This window comes from Salvelinus alpinus, chromosome 4, assembly GCF_045679555.1.
Source record: "Salvelinus alpinus chromosome 4, SLU_Salpinus.1, whole genome shotgun sequence".
Taxonomy (NCBI): Eukaryota; Metazoa; Chordata; class Actinopteri; order Salmoniformes; family Salmonidae; genus Salvelinus; species Salvelinus alpinus.
Window position 1 is genome coordinate 36,902,945 of NC_092089.1, and position 20,690 is coordinate 36,923,634.

The 20,690-nt window shown below is 44.7% G+C and overlaps 1 protein-coding gene across 19 annotated transcripts in view; it reads right to left on the reverse strand.

The window, feature by feature from the left end:
* Positions 1-19,143, reverse strand: part of LOC139573444 (kin of IRRE-like protein 3) — a 55,562-nt gene extending 36,419 nt beyond the window's left edge. For 8 of the 19 annotated variants that reach the window (XM_071396878.1, XM_071396877.1, XM_071396888.1 and 5 more), the window contains exon 1: positions 18,510-19,142. In XM_071396878.1, coding sequence (XP_071252979.1) covers positions 18,510-18,549 — 40 coding nt within the window. In that variant the 5' untranslated portion in view covers positions 18,550-19,142. Of the gene's footprint in view, positions 1-18,509 lie in introns of all 19 variants that reach the window. The other 11 variants (XM_071396881.1, XM_071396882.1, XM_071396892.1 and 8 more) reach the window with 5 other exon arrangements.
* Between the last annotated feature and the right edge of the window lie 1,547 nt (positions 19,144-20,690).

The window sequence follows — 20,690 nt, forward strand, 5'->3', positions numbered from 1 at the left end:
ACTAATATTCTCTCCCTCTCTCCCTCCCTCCTCTCTTTTTCCTCTCTGGTCCCCCCCTCTCTTACATATTGCCTGTGAGAATGGCAAACAGAAGCTTCTCAAAGCACTCCTCATAGAGCTATCTGTCATCCCCCTTTCCCGGGTTCTTTCTCTTTCTCTCCCCTTCTCTTTTAACAAGGTGGAACGAGACTCATCCCCTAGAGGCGGCTGTTTGAGCGATAAGGTTAAAATGGGCTGAAAAATTGGGGAAGATTATTTGATATTGGACAGATTGAATTATCTGGAGTGAGAGGGAGGGAGGGAAGGGAGTAGAGCAACATAATTGTTCTGCAGTGCCCCAGGAGGAAGGGCTGGTGTGGAGGAGGAGAGGAAAGAGAGAGAGAGAGTCTGCTTTTATATTAATGGTCACCAAACTCAAAACCAAGTCAAGAGAACAAAAAAGGTCTTATTTTTTCCTCTCAAGAGTCCAATCTTCCCAATCCACATCCCTACTAATTTGACTGTGAAAACGCAGTCTGTCTGAGTCGAGCCAGGAATTATACATATGTGTGAACTTTCTCGCTGGCGTTGTGGCGAATCAAACCCGTTGGCCCCTCTGATTAGGCTTGTGTTCAGGTATCTCATGTTCCCACTCGCCCCCCTGCGCTAATTACAGAGTGGGCTAATTAATGTAAAGTGTCAGAGAGGACCCTGCCATCACATGCACACACACGGTCTAACACGGGAGAGAGAACGGTTTAACACGGGAGAGAGAACGGACTAACACGGGATAGAGAACGGTCTAACACGGGAGAGAGAACGGTCTAACACGGGAGAGAGAACGGTCTAACACGGGATAGAGAACGGTCTAACACGGGATAGAGAGCGGTCTAACACGGGATAGAGAACGGTCTAACACGGGATAGAGAACGGTCTAACACGGGATAGAGAACGGTCTAACACGGGATAGAGAACGGTCTAACACGGGATAGAGAACGGTCTAACACGGGATAGATAGCGGTCTAACACGGGATAGAGAACGGTCTAACACGGGATAGAGAACGGTCTAACACGGGATAGAGAACGGTCTAACACGGGATAGAGAACGGTCTAACACGGGAGAGAGAGCGGTTTAACACGGGATAGAGAACGGACTAACACGGGATATAGAACGGTCTAACACGGGATAGAGAACGGTCTAACACGGGATAGAGAACGGTCTAACACGGGAGAGAGAGCGGTTTAACACGGGATAGAGAACGGACTAACACGGGATAGAGAACGGTCTAACACGGGATAGAGAACGGTCTAACACGGGAGAGAGAACGGGGGAAGAAACACACCCGTCCGCGCGCCGGCAAGAGACAAGCCATCCTCAGCCTCACAAAGCTATTCATTAATTGGTGTGAAAACACACACACGCATATGTACACACACACACACACACACCCACACACAAATACACACACTAATGTTATGAGTATTCTGAGAAGCTGTTGCTCGTTAACACATTACCCAGAAGGGAGGGAAAGAGAGAGAAGAAATTAGAGAAAAGAAGAGTGGTTGGTTATATGGAGCGGCGAGAGGGAACATTTTGACCCCAGTGTTGTGTTTGTACCTTTGTGGTGTTGGCCAACACAGTTCATGTTTCACACAAGATGGCAGCTTCCTCTTCCGTACCCCGGCGGTAAGTGTTGTTGGATTCGACATTTTGAACATTGAGATATTAAAGACATGATAGATCAGATGCATAGTATATTAAGGAGTGAAAGAGACTGGGTCTCTGTAGAAAGACAGATAGCTGTGGAATGTGTTGGGTGGACAAGAGGAGAGCAATGTGTTAATACAGGGGAGACAGATGGACATCTGTGGATTAGATGAAGGAGGGGTTGAGGTCAGGAGGTCAGATGCCCTGAAGGGAGTAATAAGGGTTTGGTATCTTGTTACCCTTTTCCTGTTAAACCATAAGATGTAAGGATTGGAGAGGAGGAGTGTCTTAAGTGGGATATATATATCTGGATGGGAGAAATGTTGGGTTGTCTGATTTCAGCTGCACAGAACCTTTGGGAAGAATTAAACTTGGTTAAAGCTTCTCTAGTGTCCGTGAGTTATTTACTCTGAAAAATAAGAACCTAACAGTGTGAAAAGGCTTTTCTTGACCACTGTGAATTTCTAATCAAAGCTGCAGGAAATTAATCAGAAGCAACAGTTGCGATTCGACCCCAGAGGTAAAGGTGGAATTGCCACTTGCCACTGTTCATTTTCACACCATTAAAGCAAACGTCATACTCCTACGGCACAACTGAAGAACCATAGATTTCCCCTCCCCATTCATTACTGTTCTCACCTAAGAAAGCCATGCACCACTTCAAAAACCTATCTGCTGTTAATTAACGAAACCGAACAATAAACAAAAGCACACAACAAACAAAACCTTCACATAACATAGTCACTATTCGAACTCCCGGAGGTGCAAGACAAAGGAGCCCAATTCTAACGGGCTTTTAAAGACCTCCAAGAACAATCAGAACTCTTTTTTAAAAAGAGAGTTCACTCTCTCCAACCCCTATGGTCTTTCTAAAGGAGTGCTCAGTCAGTTAGGCAGTGTAAGGCAGTTAGGCCGTGGTCTATGGAGCAGTGAATGGCTAATCCAGAGTTTGAAGGACCCAGAACCGCCCTCCTCGAGCCCAGGCTGAATGCAGACTGAAGGGGCCTCGGAGTAGGACTGATTGCCCCACAGTCTATGGTCAGCTTTTTTTTAAGTAGCCTGTGATTGAGCGGTTCCATTAATGTCCCATTTATCTTCCTTCCCTGCGCCAGAGCTCTGAAAGAGCGGGTGACACTCCTGGACACACCCACGCAGAGACAGGAGAACGGAGCATGCGCTTGGGCGCACGCGCACACTCACTCACACAAACGACACACACACGCATAAACCATCTCTCATACACACACATACACACACACACACTGGAGTCGTGACTGGACACAGGCTTTTCAGAACCACAATATTACCACTTTGTGTCTATCTAGTGCACTACGAGCAACTGCAAACTGCCAGCACTGTCACTGTGTTAAAAGATAAACAACTGTGATGGCTTGGTACAATCACTCAATAGTTCTCAAATAACACCCGAAATACTGTCAGTCTCTCAATAACTCCAAGGACATCTGTCGCTCAGCATACACACTTTTAAAATACAGAAGGCTGAATTAATGCAGCTGACGCCCCTGGGCCCGGGCCCAAGAGGAAGCAACATTTTTTTAAATATTTTTTACCAACAAATAATAATAAAGGAAATATATACTTGTATATATTATCTACAGTTGAAGTCGGAAGTTTACATACACTTAGGTTGGAGTCATTAAAACTCGTTTTTCAACCACTCCACAAATTTCTTTTTCACAAACTATAGTTTTGGCAAGTCGATTAGGACATCTACTTTGTGCATGACTCAAGTAATTTTTTCAACAATTGTTACAGACAGATAATTTCACTTACAACTCACTGTATCACAATTCCAGTGGGTCAGAAGTTTACATACACCTAAGTTGACTGTGCCTTTAAACAGCTTGTAAAATTCCAGAAAATGATGTCATGGCCTTAGAAACTTCTGATAGGCTAATTGACATCATTTGAGTCAATTGGCGGTGTACCTGTGGATGTATTTCAAAGCCTACCATCAAACTCAGTGCCTCTTTGCTTGACATCATGAGAAAATCAAAATAAATCAGCCAAGACCTCAGAATTTTTTTTGTAGACCTCCACAAGTCTGGATCATCCTTGGGAGCAATTTCCAAATGCCTGAAGGTACCACGTTCATCTGTACAAACAATAGTACGCAAGTATAAACACCGTGGGACCATGCAGCCGTCATACCGCTCAGGAAGGAGACGCGTTCTGTCTCCTAGAGACGTACTTTGGTGCAAAAAGTACAAATCAATCCTAGAACAACAGCAAAGGACCTTGTGAAGATGCTGGAGGAAACAGGTACAAAAGTATCTATATCCAAAGTAAAACGAGTACTATATCGACATAACCTGAAAGGACACTCAGCAAGGAAGAAGCCACTGCTCCAAAACCGCCCTAAAAAAGCCAGACTACGGTTTGCAACTGCACATGCGGACAACGATCGTATTTTCTGGAGAAATGTCCTCTGGTCTGATGAAATATAAATATAACTGTTTGGCCATAATGACAATCGTTATGTTTGGAGGAAAAAGGGGGAGGCTTGCAAGCCGAAGAACACCATCCCAACCGTGAAGCACGGGGGTGGCAGCATGATGTTGTGGCGGTGCTTTGCTGCAGGAGGGACCGGTACACTTCACAAAATAGATGGCATCATGAGGAAAGAAAATTATGTGGATATATTGAAGCAACATCTCAAGACATCAGTCAGGAAGTTAAAGCTTGGTCGCAAATGGGTCTTCCAAATGGACAATGACCCCAAGTATATTTCCAAAGTTGTTGCAAAATGGCTTAAGGACAACAAAGTCAAGATATTGGAGTGGCCATCACAAAGCCTTGACCTCAATCCTATAGAAAATCTGTTGGCAGAACTGAAAAAGTATGTGCGAGCAAGTAGGCCTACAAACCTGACTCAGTTACACCAGTGCTGTCAGGAGGAATGGGCCAAAATTCACCCAACTTATTGTGGGAAGCTTGTGGAAGGCTACCCAAAACGTTTGACCCAAGTTAAACAATTTAAAGGCAATGCTACCAAATACTAATTGAGTGTATGTTAGCTTCTGACCCACTAGGAATGTGATGAAAGAAATAAAAGCTGAAATAAATAATTCTCTCTACTATTAATCTGACATTTCACATTCTTAAAATAAAGTGGTGATCCTAACTGACCTAAGACAGGGAATTTTTACTAGGAATAAATGTCAGGAATGGTGAAAAACTGAGTTTAAATCTATTTGGCTCAGGTGTATGTAAACTTCCGACTTCAACTGTATCTACAGTGCCTTGCAAAAGTATTCACCACCTTGGCGTTTTTCCTATTTTGTTGCATTTCAACCTGTAATTTAAATCGATTTTTTGGGGGGATTTCATGTAATGGACATACAATACAATATTTATTATATATGTAGTATGTATTTTATATTTTTTTTACTGCAACCGCCAACCACAGGAGGATTTAGGAGTGTATACAGCCTGCTGCCGCTCTGCTAATCATCAGATGGGGGAGGAGAGGAGGTAGGGGGACACGTCAGTAACTGGGGGGCCCTGCCTTCATTGGGTAATTGATTAATAAAAAGTAAAAAATTAACTGCAATAGTAAATACATGTGACTGGTCAATTGTGTGAGTCAGGGCCCAAGCGACAAAAAAATGCACATACAGGTAACTAACAAAATAAAGGAAACACCAACATGAAGTATATATATTTATTTTTTCTTTATTTAACCTTTATTTAACCGTGTGTGTCTTATAAAGGTGTTGGGCAGGCAAGAGCTACCAGAACAGATTTAATGCACCTTGGCATAGATTCTAAAGGTGCACCTATTTTTATTTATTTCACCTTTATTTAACCAGCTAGGCTAGTTGAGAACAAGTTCTCATTTACAACTACGACCTGGCCAAGATAAAGCACAGCAGTTCAACACATACAACAACACAGAGTTACACATGGAATAAACAAAACATACAGTCAATAATACAGTAGAAGAATAAAATAAAAAAAAGTCTATATACACTGAGTGCAAATGAGGTAAGATAAGGGAGGTAAGGCAATAAATAGGCCACGATGGCAAAGTAATTACAATATAGCAATTAAACACTGGAATGGTAGATGTGCAGAAGATGAATGTGCAAATAGAGATACTGGGGTGCACAAGAGCAAGATAAATAAATAAATACAGTATGTGGATGAGGTAGTTGGATGGGCTGTTTACAGATGGGCTATGTACAGGTGCAGTGATCTGTGAGCTGCTCTGACAGCTGGTGCTTAAAACCTTTTCTCAATAGGGGGTGCTGTTTACACTTTGAAAAAAATTTGTTCCCAAATTAAACTGCCTCGTACACAATTCTTGCTCGTACAATATGCATATTATTATTACTATTGGATAGAAAACACTCTCTAGTTTCTAAAACCGTTTGAATTATTTCTCTGAGTGAAACAGAACTCATTCTGCAGCTCACTTCCTGTCAAGAAGTGAGATTTCTGAAATCGAGGTCTCTGTTCCAGGGTCGGTTTATAAATTCCCTTGTAAGCTATGGGGCTACATGCACTGCATACGCCTTCCCCTAGATGTCAGTAAGCGGTGAGACTTTGAATGGAGTGGATAGCACCATCTGGGGGAGTATAAATCCTCTTGGAACGGAAGGACCGACCTTTTCGACGCGGGGCCTGACGCAGGAAGGACACCAAGCATGGCGTCCTGAAAAGCTTTCGGTTTAGCAGTTCTATATCTCCGGCTCTGATTTAATTTGTTTTTTGTCTTAAAAACTTCATAAGGTAGTTAATTTAAACCGACTTATAGCAGTTTATAGCAGTTTATTGCGATTTTCTGGAATTTCTTTGTCATGCCTCGTCGCGAGTTGGACACCTCTCCGGCATATGGCTAACATTAGCTGCTAATTACACGGTTGAAGAGGACATCTTTCAACCAAAAGACGATTGTTCTGGACAAAGGACACCTTGCCCAAGATTCTGATGGAAGCTCAACAAATAGTAAGAGGTCTTTATGCTATTAATTCGTATTTATGTGGAAAAATGTGAAACAATAATTCCGCCATGAATTGCGGTGCGGTCTCGCTTTAGCGCACGCTGTATATCATAGTAACGTTAATTTTAAAAATCTAACACAGCGATTGCATTAAGAACTAATATATCTTTCATTTGCTGTCCAACCTGTATTTTTTAGTCAAGTTTATGATTAGTTATCGATTAGATTAGGTGCCTCTCCAAGATGGCGCCGGACAGATTGCTTGAAGTTTGACTACTAATCACATTGTATAACCACGATTTGTGCCGTTAAATATGCACATTTTCGAACAAATCCTATATGCATTGTGTAATATGATGTTACAGGACTGTCATCTGATGAAGTATATGAAGGTTAGTCAAAAATTATATATCTTTTGCTGGTTTGTTAGGATCGCTAACCTTTGCTGCTGGTAAACGGCTTGTGTTTCTGGCTATTGTGGTAAGCTAATATAATGCTATATTGTGTTTTCGCTGTAAAACACTTAAAAAATCTGAAATATTGGCTGGATTCACAAGATGTTCGTCTTTCATTTGCTGTACGCTGTATATTTTTCAGAAAAGTTTTATGATGAGTATTTAGGTATTTGACGTTGGTCTCTGTAATTATTCTGGCTGCTTCGGCACTATTTCAGATTGCAGCTGCAATGTAGAACTGTGATTTATACCTGAAATATGCACATTTTTCTAACAAAACATATGCTATACAATAAATATGTTATCAGACTGTCATCTGATGAAGTTGTTTCTTGGTTAGTGGCTATTTATATCTTTATTTGGTCGAAATTGTGATAGCTACCTATGCAGTAAAAAAATGGTGGGGAAAAAAAGTTGTGTCTTTTGCTATCGTGGTTAGCTAATAGATTTACATATTGTGTCTTCCCTGTAAAACATTTTAAAAATCAGAAATGATGGCTGGATTCACAAGATGTGTATCTTTCATCTGGTGTCTTGGACTTGTGATTTACATTACATTTACATTTAAGTCATTTAGCAGACGCTCTTATCCAGAGCGACTTACAAATTGGAAAGTTCATACATATTCATCCTGGTCCCCCCGTGGGGAATGAACCCACAACCCTGGCGTTGCAAGCGCCATGCTCTACCAACTGAGCCACACGGGACCACATTAATGATATTTAGATGCTAGTATTTACTTGTGACGCTATGCTAGGCTATGCTAGTCAGCTTTTTTACTGATGGGGGTGCTCCCGGATCCGGGATTGGGACCAATTAGAAGTTAAAGCTAGTGAGGGAGATAGGAGTCTCCAGCTTCAGTGATTTTTGCAGTTCCTTACAGTTATTGGCAGCAGAGAACTGGAAGGAAAGGCGGCCAAAGGAGGAATTGGCATTGGGGGTGACCAGAGAGATAAACCTGCTGGAGTGCGTGCTGCGGGTGGGTGCTGCTATGGTGACCAGTGAGCTGAGATAAAGCAGGGCTTTACCTAGCAGAGACTTGTAGATGACCTGGAGCCAGTGGGTTTGGCGACGAGTATGAAGCGAGGGCCAGCCAACGAGAGCGTACAGGTCGCATTGGTGCCAGGAAAATGCACCCCACACCATAACATATACTTTGTATCCCTCATTTACTCAAGTGTTTGGCAGTTACAGGTATGCCTACAGTCAGGAAGGCTGCAGTTTGGGCAGTATGCATGTCAAATATACAGTTTACTGCGTGGCCATAGACATATAATCCATAGAAGGATATTGTAACCTCTTACCCTGGCAATTTGACTATTAAACTCATGGGTACACTAGCAATGGATACCAGTCCTGACTTGAATGGGAACTGCCATCTATGGATTATATTTCTATGGTTGGTTGGAGCTGTCGGTTTGCGTTTTGCAGATTTCAAAGTACAATTGTGGGAAAAATGTACTGTTTGTAAAGCAAATGGCTACTGCTGAAAAGAGATGACTAGTCTGTCTGTAGAACCATTAGAAACAGTTTTCTCAACAACTCCCAATTAGATTTCTTAATCTGGCCCTGAAAGTATAACAGGAGCTGCAGGTTTTTCACAAACGATCTTCCCCAGGCTGATTAGTCTTGGGCTGTAGTTTCAGACAGTAACCTGTAATCATCTCTCTCCATTGAACAAGTTGAAGGACAGACTGAGGACTTGCTGCTCTTCTGTTGTCTGCCTGCAGCTTACTGCTCCACATGTTCCCCACCTCCTCAACCTCACACACTCACAAACCAGGGTGTGTGTAAAGTGGTGTCGGGGTGTGGGTAGTGGTGCTGGGGTGTGTGTATAGCGGTGCCAGGGAGTGTGTGCTGTGTCTTTAGTGATGGTTTGGCAGGTGGCTGTGTTTGAGGTGTATGAAACAGAGATAAAACGGTGTGTGTTTGTATGTGTGTCAGTGTTGTGTGAGTGTGTCAGGGTTGTGTGTGTATGTGTCAGGGTTGTGTGTGTATGTGTCAGGGTTGTGTCTGACGGAGACAGGAGCAGGGCCCTGTGGCCTCACACATGGAGGTTGGAGACCCGCCCAAACAACTGAAAACAAACAGGCACTTCCAGGGACCAGACACTGCCTTGATCTGGAGGAGATCTCTCTCTCTCTGCTTTCCTCTCCCCATCTCTTTCACCCCCCCACCTCTCTCTCTCCCTCTCCCCTCTCTCTCTTCTGCTTCTCAATGTTAATCTTTCTCTCTCCTCCTCTTTCTCCCCCTCTCTCTCTCATTCCTCATCTCCCCCCGCTCTCTCTCTACCTCTCTATCCCCTTCCCTCCCCCTCTCCCCACCTCCCTGCATCAAACGGGGGGACTTTTCAGGAAGCATCTGGCTGCATCTAAAAGTGCAGGCTCTGAAGATAGCTTTTCTCTCCTCCTCTCTCTCATCCGTTATCGTTCCATCTCTCTCTGTCTCCTTTACTTTATACCGCACCCTTACTCCTCCTCCTTGGTAGCCTTGAACGTTGAAATGGAAAGGGACTTTTCCGTTGTCTACGCATCTCATTTCATCTGCACCTCTGTATCTATCTCCCTGTGGCTATCTATCTCTCTTCTCTGCCTTTCTCTTTATCTATATGTCTAATTATGCTGTCTCACTTATGTAATTAGAGCAAAAACAAATGGCTAACCCCCCCCCCCCTAGCAGAGCCCTGAGAAAACAAATGATGGAGAACAATGGGTAGAAATGGCTCCTGCACCAAACCACATGATGGATGCAGCCTGGAACTCTGCGTCTCATCCCCCTCTCCCTCCCTCCATCCACTCCTCTCTCCTCCAATATTATCTCCTGCTCTATCTGTCTCTGTTTGGAAACTCCCTGAAAACCTGCAGTATCTATACTCTCTCCTTCCCTCCCTCCAGCCCAACCATCCTATCAATAGCAGGTTATATCATATGTCATAGACTGACACTGGATACACACTCACATCATCTTAGACAATGTCATCCCTATTGTGTATGTGTCTGTAACACTCTCCCTCTCTCTCCCTTTCTCTCTTTCCTCCCTTTGTATCTCTGCTTCTCCCTTCCCTCTATCCCTGCTGTTGCTTCTCCCTTACCTCTACCCCCCCCCCCCCCCCCCCCCATTGATCCCCCCTATCCTCCAGAGCGTTCCATTCTATGCACCATGGCTGGGACTTTCAAAAGCAAACAGACATCATCCTGTAGCAGGAGGGCGTAGAAGCCCAATCTGTGGAGGGAACAATCAGTTCAATCTGATGAGTGCTGGGATGCCTACATCGGACAGGTAAAATGTGCTGGAACAATGGAGGGACTAGGGTTGCTTTCAATAAATTCCCTGGTTTTCCTGAAATCAGAAGGGAATAAGCAGGAAATCCGTAATCCTTTTGGGAAAACCAGGGTATTTATTGAAAATGTATTGAAAGTTCCCGGAATGGTGCAACCCTAGGAGGGACTGCTGCTGGCTCCTCGCTGGGGTGCAGGGGTGTAGAGGGTTATAAGGTTCACCCCTGTCAGCTTGGGAAGCACTTAGCTTTCCAGACCCTAACCCCGCTGGAATTCTACTGGAATGTTGTCAGGATCAGGACACACACACACACACACACACACACACACACACACACACACACACACACACACACACACACACACACACACACACACACACACACACACACACACACACACACACACACACACACACACACACACACATAAACCCTCTTCAAAAAACATTCTGTGTCTTAAGTCCATCTTCATGGCAAAGGGATACCTCAGGTTGTAATGTTTCGCCCTGAGGCGTTGAAACAACCCCTTTCAATTCTTCCTCCCCGGATTCTCACTTCAGTTACATCTTTGTTATTCTTTTAGCTACCCTGTGCTGGGAGAAAAAACACAGGTTCGCTTTACACCAACACAAGCATATCCATTACCTTTAATGCTATGCTGCTGGCAGTAAATCCTTCTGACCCCCCCTCTCTCTTTCTCTCTCCCTCTCTGTGTCTCTCTCTCTCTCTCCCCTCCCTCCTCCCCCGGCTGAGGCACAGCTCTCTCTCTTTCTCTGTCTCTCTGCTCAGACAAACATCTCCTCCCAACCCCCTGTCCAAAGGATCTCCAATGCCTATCTCTGTGTGAAGCTCCTGCTTTTCATCACCACAGAAGTTGGAGACCCACCTTACCCACCTACTGACTCTCACCCCTATCCCCCAAACCCTCCGCAGCCCCCGGCTGTCGCCCCACCCCTCACTGCGCCTCTCATCTCCAACACGGCTCAATAAAATTACCATGTTTGGACATTGAGGGAGCCACAGTTAAAAGCCTGATCGATGAGCTTTGACTGACACCCCTCAGTTGATAGCAAATTGGCCGGCTTTCCTAGCGGCCTCCCACAGAGTTTCAAAGCCTTGCTCTAAATTCCCCGCTGGAGGAGAAGGGAGAGAAGAAAAAAAGTGGCTACACTTTCTGCCAACCCTTCACCCAGCTGTCTGCCTCTCAAAACAACACAGAGAGGCAGAGAGACCTACCGTTCTCACTGAGAGAAGGAGGAGGAGAAAGAGAGTTTAAGAAGCGGTTTCCTTTCCTGACCGCCGAGCCCAGTATTTTGTTAACGGTTGAGTCACTATCACAATATTTGCCCTCAGATTCCTGTCAGCTTAAACTGGCAGGAAGCAGGAAGATGGAGCTCTATGTTTGAGGAGGAGAAAGAAAGCCAGAGAAAGAAAGACAGAAGGAGACAGAGGGAGGGGAAGGAGGGGACCTGAAGCCCAGGGGAGCATGGGAGTTGTCCCTCCCTGCACGCACTCAACCCTCTGGTCTCTGTAATGTCCACCCAGCCCAGCCAGGCCATTGCTTGTTTCCTTGAGTGCATTTCCCCCTGGTTGGGTTGAGTTGAGTGGAGACATGACATCCTGAGAGATAGAGCGTCATTAATTAGACAGTCGGGCTTTGACTAACCGCTCCATAAAGGGCACATAGCCCCAAAGATGGGAAACACTCATCTCAGCTCATCATCCTCTGCCCCAATGCATGCCCTTGACCCCCTGTCTTAGTGTGTGTGTGTGTGTGTGTGTGTGTGTGTGTAGGTGTGTGTGTGTGTGTACTATGAGCAACACATAGTTTAGGGCGTTGCTTTGATAAGCTCCTCATGAGTCACTTATGGACGTGCACACACAACAACCCTCCAAAATAACACACAATGGCCACATGATATTAACGTCCCTCTGCTCAAGAGGAGCCACTGAAAATCGGACCGCATCTCAAGAACGGATTGAGTGGGGAATAAAAATAGATAAATAAGTAGAAAATATATAGATAGACAAATAAATAGCTTCTCACAGGATTCATAACCGCATGGGTTTTTCCCTTCTCAGCTGCCAGAATCACCCCCCAACAGGGCAATCTTTAAAAGAAGGTTGAGGAACACGGCTAGTGAAGATAACAAAGGCCCAGATATTGCTGCAACACGGGAGATACATTTCAATTTGCTGTTGGTTTCTGTGTCTCGGCAGGAGATAGGAAATTCTTGTTTTGGAGGGCAGAAATTGATTGGAAAATAAAAACGAATGTTTGGTCTAGTATGTTGGAACTCTCTTTATGCTCTCTGGGTTTCTTGGGTTGGAGGTCTTGCCAAATTGTGATACATCTCTCTATATCCCCCCCCCAAAATATAATAAAAATACAATTTGTTTCACTAAAATAGCTAGCTGGCTTGCTACTGTTTGGACACAGTGGCTGTGCTACTGCTCTACTCTCACTGAGCTCTGTTTTAATGATTTGCAAAGAATTAACCCAGGGTTCCGTCTCGCTGTACCACAGTTTGGTGGAGGAGAATGCAGAGAGTAAACAGCCTCTGCTCTCTCCCTACTGTATTCTAATAAGTGGGTGATAATAGAGCCCAGTAATCTGCCGGCAGTGGATAGAAGTGGGGCTGTTGTAGGACTGGTAGGGGCCCTGGGCTGAGAGGCTGAGGGGCCGGGAGGCATGTGTGTGGACCAGTTATTTGGAAGAGGAAGCTGACACAGCCCCTCCATTGTCCCTGTCTTTATGTGTCACTTCCTGCAAGGATCTTCCTCTGCCCCGGAGGGAAACAGAGGTGAGGACGTGCAAAGACAGAGACAAGGAGAGAAGGAAGGGAGGAAGAGAGCAGTTAGAGAAGCAGAGAGTTAGCGTTAGAGAGAGAGAGAGCAGAGAGAGAGAGAGAGAGGGGGGGGGGGTGGAGAGAGGGGATGAAAAGAGGGGGAGAAAATAGAGCGAAGAGAGAGGAAGCGAGAGAGAGACAAAGACAGGGATGGAAGTGGCCAAGTGCCCCAGCTGGTAGTACAGCTCCAGCATATCTTGCCTGGCTGCCCACACAACACAAGGCCTTCCCTGTTGTGTTGAGCCGTGCCATCAACTACATCCAGTGAAGTAGCTAACAGCTGATAACAAGGCCCCTGGACACAATGCCAAGTTCTTTATCTCTGTTTCCCCGCATGGCAAAGCTGATTAGTGAGACAGAGCTTGTTTTATGAAGCCCCATTGTTTATTTTCTCCCTCCGATTTCTGCCTCTGTACACAGCAAAGTTGTTGAGGGGGTGGGGGTTGGGGGGATTGGGGGCCAAAGATGAGTGAGGAAGACCCCAGGGGTCATTGTGTTGTTAGTCAAGGAGGCGAGGTCCGAGGAAGAAGACAATGCCAGTGTGCGTGAACATGTCTTGTGGCTGGAAGACACAGTAACCCATTGTTATAGTTTCTCCACTCTGCACGTCTGCACGTCTGTCTGTCTGTCTGTCTGTCTGTCTGTCTGTCTGTCTGTCTGTCTGTCTGTCTGTCTGTCTGTCTGTCTGTCCGAATGACTGTCTGTCTGTATGAATGACTGTCTGTCTGTCTGTATGGCTGTCTGTCTGTATGACTGTTGGTTTGTCTGTTAGTACCTTCGGATGAATCAGTTCTGATTCATCCGGAAAGTAAAAGTGCAGGGAAAAGAGGGCTCTCTACAAAAGGTTAAGGTGTGGTTGGGAATGGATATGAATCGTTGGTTTTCTGAGTGTACTGGTCTGGGGGGAATAACTCTTTCAGAGTGACTCATGAGTAAGTGTCTACAATTTCACTCAAAACAAAACAAATCTTAAGAGCTCTCATGCCATGAACAAAAACGACCTTTAAAGTTTGATTTGTGCCCCCTCCCCTGAATCCTATTCCTTTCCATAGTCTATGAGGTCTGTCTGGAAATCAAATCTCCACCAGTTTGAGCCATGGGTCCATTGCAGAGAGCACTCCTAGTGTGGGAATCAAAGTAGGACAAACTCATCCATATCTTTACCATGGGTGCGTCTCCTAAATAATGCAACAGACTTCTACACCAGATGGATTCTGCTGCGTCAGCACTATTGTGACCGTGCACCCCTGGTCTGACACATCCTCAACTTGGCTTCTCTTCTCCCTCTGCCTTCCAACTTATTCTCTCTCATTTTACTTTCTCCTCAATCCCCTTTCCCCCCTCAGCAACAGATAGAAAATGAGGGAGAGAGATAGGCGGGAAAGGAGAGAAAAGATGGAGAGAAGTTAATGATGCTCCATGGTATTCCCTAACGTTTTCCCGCCGCGCGTCAACTTGATCATCACACTGGCAGTTACACTTCTGAGTCCTGTCTCACTCCTCATCCCTCTCCCTACAACCCCTTACACTCCTCTGTCCCCCGCTCACTCCGCCCAAGCCTGGCTCCTCCACAAGAATTCAAAGCAGCGGAGGTTCATGAAATATGCACGGTCCCCCTAAAACAAACCTCCCTAGCCACGCTGCCACCGAATCGCCCAGAAATATTTCTGCCACACAGCTCAGATCCAGGACAAATCTCTGCTAATGGGGAAGGGGGAGGAGGTGTGTGTGTGTGTGTGTGTGGGGGTGGGGGGGGTCAAGGCAAAGCTATATGTTCCTCTGATGGTGCCTGTCTAGGCCTCATTGTGTATTTACAGTATATCCATGGTGAAAGGCTGTGTTTGTTTGTGTGTAGATGAGTTCTACTAGACTTACTAATGCCCCACAACACATTCCCCTCACTGGGCAAGTTCAGAGGAGGATGGTGCTGGTAATGCATTTTCAGGGTGCTTCACTGGGTTTAGACACGAGTGGCGACAGCCAGGACTTGAGGAAAAAGCAGCGAGGGAAATGTGTGATCTCAGCTCCCAGCCCTTGAACTTGGCCCTATGAGACTCAGCAAACCAAAGCTAAAGGTTCCAAAAAAGAGCTCATTGAAGATTACTTGGAATACTGATGCAGGGTGGAATCCAATTCCAGTGGGAAGCCAGGGGACATTCTGAGAAAGCAAATGATGGATAGATGCTGCCGTTGCTCCTGCTGCAGAGGAGGGCCACAGAGAGGACATACATATGGATGGGTGAACAAGCATTGAACAACCAAGTTTTCTGGGACTGTGTGTTGCAGCCTGTGAACCATGCTGGCTGCTGCCCCTCCCCATCCAGCTACTGTTTGTCTGTCAAGGAATTGTTCTGCTGCTGGTGTCATCTTACACCCGGTCCCCTCTACCCCCTCCCCTCTCTCTGATGATCTGATGAGAAAAACATGCGTGACAGACACAGAGTAAATCTATGACTACTCTACCATGACAAATGGTACATTAAAGTTTGTTTGCCATTTGTGGTGTTTGTTTGTCAGGAATGGATCCACTAGGACCCTGGAACTCTGCTGTTGTTTGTTTGTGCTCCTCACAGTCAATAGTTAGGGGAATACTGTATTTCCCGACCCTCGTTGACAATTCTTTAGGAGGCAAAAGTCTGTTTGTGCTTGTGTTCCAGTTCCAGCAGGCGTTCCATCTCCATCTCCTCTCTCTTTTCCTCCCAGAGGAGAGTGGGTGTCAGTGTGACAACGTTGTGTATTCTGATTCAACATTTAAATTTAATTACTGCCTCCCCATGTGTCAGTACTCGGCTCTCGTTCATCAAAGACAGTGGGAAGAAAACACGGCTTAACTGCCAATAAACATTTTGTTTTTAATTCATTTACTGAAGCGTTGACCGAAAGCGCTTTACTTTACTCCTGGATGCTCAATGTTAATTGGAAGAAGTAAGATCCTCTGAATCCGAGGGGTCGGGGGATTTGAAGCCTTTATCTAGAGCCGAATCAAAGCCTGCGTTAATAATACACCAAAACTAAGGAAATGTTTGTTGAAAGGCGTGGAAACTGGAAACAACAACACACATGCTTAAAAATAGAGCAATGAGGGGTTGGGTATGAAAATATACATTTTCTATGACTGTGGTCTCACTCAATCAAAGAGCCCTTAGAACCTCAATAGGGGCCATTGTTGTTTACTTTCCAATACAGAATGATGTATGTTTTGGCTGGTGCAATCAGATTTCTTCTCTGGGGGATTACTAAAGGATTATGTTATTTTACAGAATAATGCAATAGCCTATATTGCCTACTGTGCTGTAACTATGGAAAAAGTACCCTAGAGGTTGTATTTGCTCTAAATGGGTTTTTACTTCTATTATATGCAGGCATGTTGATATTGCATAACCATTCAAAGGCCACATCAACTGATTTTCTAGCACATAATAACACACACATGCACACACACACAGCCAAGATTAGTAGCCTATCAAAAGAAAGACCCACTGTTTGGAACAGTTGAATGTGAAACCTCCTTTCCTAAGAGGCACACTAATTGGACATTGCAGAGACTTGTAAGTACAGCGACAGTTTATAGTAAACTATCATTGGCATAGGCCACTACCCAAATGATTAACACGCTAATGTTGACTCCCATCAGACGATTGCCCCCAGTGGCTGAAGTCCTCACGTTAAATAACACAAACAGCAGTTGCACAGATGAAAGAAAAATCATTGCACCATGCCCGGGGTCTGTTGGCTGCCTTTAATAGACATTTATTTTATTTCTAGATCGTTTCATTGTTGACCTTTTCCGTGTAGCCTAGTGGTGGTGCAGCCTTTTCCACCTGGCTGCGTTTGGCTATGAAATTATTCATTGGAGACGTGTGTTTAAAAGCCGTCTCAAATCCAACCCCATGGCTGTTTATGCACTTACAACGAGACATAGCCTAGATGTCCCCCCTCTTAAACCTATCGAACGCTATTTGGTCTGGACTTTCGGCTGAGTGAGGTCTGTGATTCAACTTTATAGGCTACTAGAGGTTAGGCTACATTGTTACTTTCCATATAGAATAATAACACAATAGTGTTGTCTGATACGTTACAAATACAGGTTCCATAATAGGCTAGTATATATTTTAATATGAATGACACACAGTGGCATTTGATAAACTTCTGTAAAGGTCGGCTAAAAAAGAGATGGAGAGCTTGTTTCGGCGGTCTTACAACATAACGTGGTTTCCTCACACGCTTCAATCCTCATGCAATTCCACTCTGTGTTTAAAATATAAAGCCCATTCAAAAATAAATGAAATATGGGTGAGATAGGGACGAGAGAGGGAATGTGTCGGGGTGGAGAGGTCGATTCCAAGCTGGTGCATTTTAAGGTATGCTTGGCTGCATTAGGGGAGTGTTCCCAGTTTATCTCTACTAGGCTATACATGTTGTTCGTTTCAGCAGAAACGAGCACCGTGTTTTCCCCCACATCTCATTAGAAATTATGATCGGTGATACCTGCGGCCAACCTCATAGGCTACTATCCATCGCCTGGTAGACTAGTGCGATCTAGAGGCGGATATAAGCACTTTCTCTCCGTCCTTCTCTCTGCTTTATCTCTTTATTTCTCTTTCTCTTTCTCTTGCTCTCTCTCTCTTTCACACACACACACACACACACACACACACACACACACACACACACACACACACACACACACACACACACACACACACACACACACACACACACACACACACACACACACACACACACACACACACACAAACCACTTGCTTCAACAGCGACTTTTGATGTCACCGCAGACCTCAGTGGCAACAAGCCCGGATTGCACGAGTTTTGGTCTAGCCTTACGTCTGCCTATCAAATAACCACGTGCACTAACATGATGGACTGTTTCCAAATGATCAGCAAAAAAAACACCCCGCATAGCCTACACCAGATAAATAACCGAATGCGTAAAATCAACAAAAAACCGCATCACCTCGCCACTGTGCGCTTTGGTAAGGATCGGCGTTAGTGCCATTGAACCGGTACCTCGGGTAAGCTCTTTCAGTAGCGGAACTTTGTCTCAACATCCCTAGAAAAACTATAGTTCCTCGGAGCAAAAGCGGAGCCGCAATATTATCTCCTCTCTAATCCCCGTCAGCACAGCGCATCACTAGGCTACAGTTTGACGCAGCGCGCCCTGAACGGAACGCGGAGCGAGCATCTCATGAGTTTATAGCAATAGCGCAGAAAAACAACCAGCAAAAAAATGTGACAAGAACAGTTTTCTTACCTGTTCCCATAAGGCAAAGGACGAGGTAAAACGGCAACATTTTATCTTGTCTTCTGTCGCCGGTTTGGCTGTGTTTTCCCCGAAAGTGTAGGACGGGAATCTATTGTTCCGTCAATGCGACTGGGGTGAGGGCTGCCGCTTGCTGGTTATTCTCCGCCGCCGTGCAAAGCAATATTACTGCTTGGGTAAATCAAACGTACCGGTGATGTCTCTGTCTCTGGAATCGTATGCTTCTCAAAGCACTGGTATTGTCCGAACACTTTGCTTACAGTCATTTAGGAATTATTTTCCATAGTTAGGAACTTTTTCAGTATGACAGCGTATATGTATCCTCTGTCCGATCGATGTATTCCTCTTCCCTTTCAAGTTGTTGCGACTCACTGCTTTTGAATGAAGTACATCTCACCGTCTGTTTGTCCACAGTAGTGTCCTGAAGGCTATTCTCTCTTTTTCCGGTCGGTACTGATGCTGAGTTGCGCTCCGTCCTGCTTCTCGCGCAGTTCTGCCTAAACTCAATGAAGTTGCTACTCTCTCACCCCTCCACTCGAGTTTCACTCTCTCGCTCTTGCTCTGCTCTCTCTCTGTATCTTCAGCAGCGCATACATACACTCTCTTTCTCTCTCTCTCTCTCTCTCTCTCTCTCTCTCTCTCAATTCAATTCAATTCAATTCAATTCAAGGGGCTTTATTGGCATGGGAAACATGTGTTAACATTGCCAAAGCAAGTGAGGTAGATAATATACAAAAGTCAAATAAACAATAAAAATGAACAGTAAACATTACACATACAGACGTTTCAAAACAATAAAGACATTACAAATGTCATATTATATATATGCAGTGTTGTAACAATGTACAAATGGTTAAAGCACACAAGTTAAAATAAATAAACATAAATATGGGTTGTATTTACAATGGTGTTTGTTCTTCACTGGTTGCCCTTTTCTTGTGGCAACAGGTCACAAATCTTGCTGCTGTGATGGCACACTGGAATTTCACCCAGTAGATATGGGAGTTTATCAAAATTGGATTTGTTTTCGAATTCTTTGTGGATCTGTGTAATCTGAGGGAAATATGTCTCTCTAATATGGTCATACATTGGGCAGGAGGTTAGGAAGTGCAGCTCAGTTTCCACCTCATTTTGTGGGCAGTGAGCACATAGCCTGTCTTCTCTTGAGAGCCATGTCTGCCTACGGCGGCCTTTCTCAATAGCAAGGCTATGCTCACTGAGTCTGTACATAGTCAAAGCTTTCCTTAAGTTTGGGTCAGTCACAGTGGTTAGGTATTCTACCACTGTATACTCTCTGTTTAGGGCCAAATAGCATTCTAGTTTGCTCTGTTTTTTTGTTAATTCTTTCCAATGTGTCAAGTAATTATCTTTTTGTTTTCTCATGATTTGGTTGGGTCTAATTGTGCTGTTGTCCTGGGGCTCTGTGGGGTGTGTTTGTGTTTGTGAACAGAGCCCTAGGACCAGCTTGCTTAGGGGACTCTTCTCCAGGTTCATCTCTCTGTAGGTGATGGCTTTGTTATGGAAGGTTTGGGAATCGCTTCCTTTTAGGTGGTTGTAGAATTTAACGTCTCTTTTCTGGATTTTGATAATTAGTGGGTATCGACCTAATTCTGCTCTGCATGCATTATTTGGTGTTCTACGTTGTACACGGAGGATATTTTTGCAGAATTCTGCATGCAGAGTCTCAATTTGGTGTTTGTCCCATTTTGTGAAATCTTGGTTGGTGAGCGGACCCCAGACCTCACAACCATAAAGGGCAATGGGCTCTATGACTGATTCAAGTATTTTTAGCCAGATCCTAATTGGTATGTTGAAATTTATGTTCCTTTTGATGGCATAGAATGCCCTTCTTGCCTTGTCTCTCAGATCGTTCACAGCTCTGTGGAAGCTACCTGTGGTGCTGATGTTTAGGCCGAGGTATGTATAGTTTTTTGTGTGCTCTAGGGCAACGGTGTCTAGATGGAATTTGTGGTCCTGGCGACTGGACCTTTTTTGGAACACCATTATTTTGGTCTTACTGAGATTTACTGTCAGGGCCCAGGTCTGACAGAATCTGTGCAGAAGATCTAGGTGCTGCTGTAGGCCCTCCTTGGTTGGTGACAGAAGCACCAGATCATCAGCAAACAGTAGACATTTGACTTCGGATTCTAGTAGGGTGAGACCGGGTGCTGC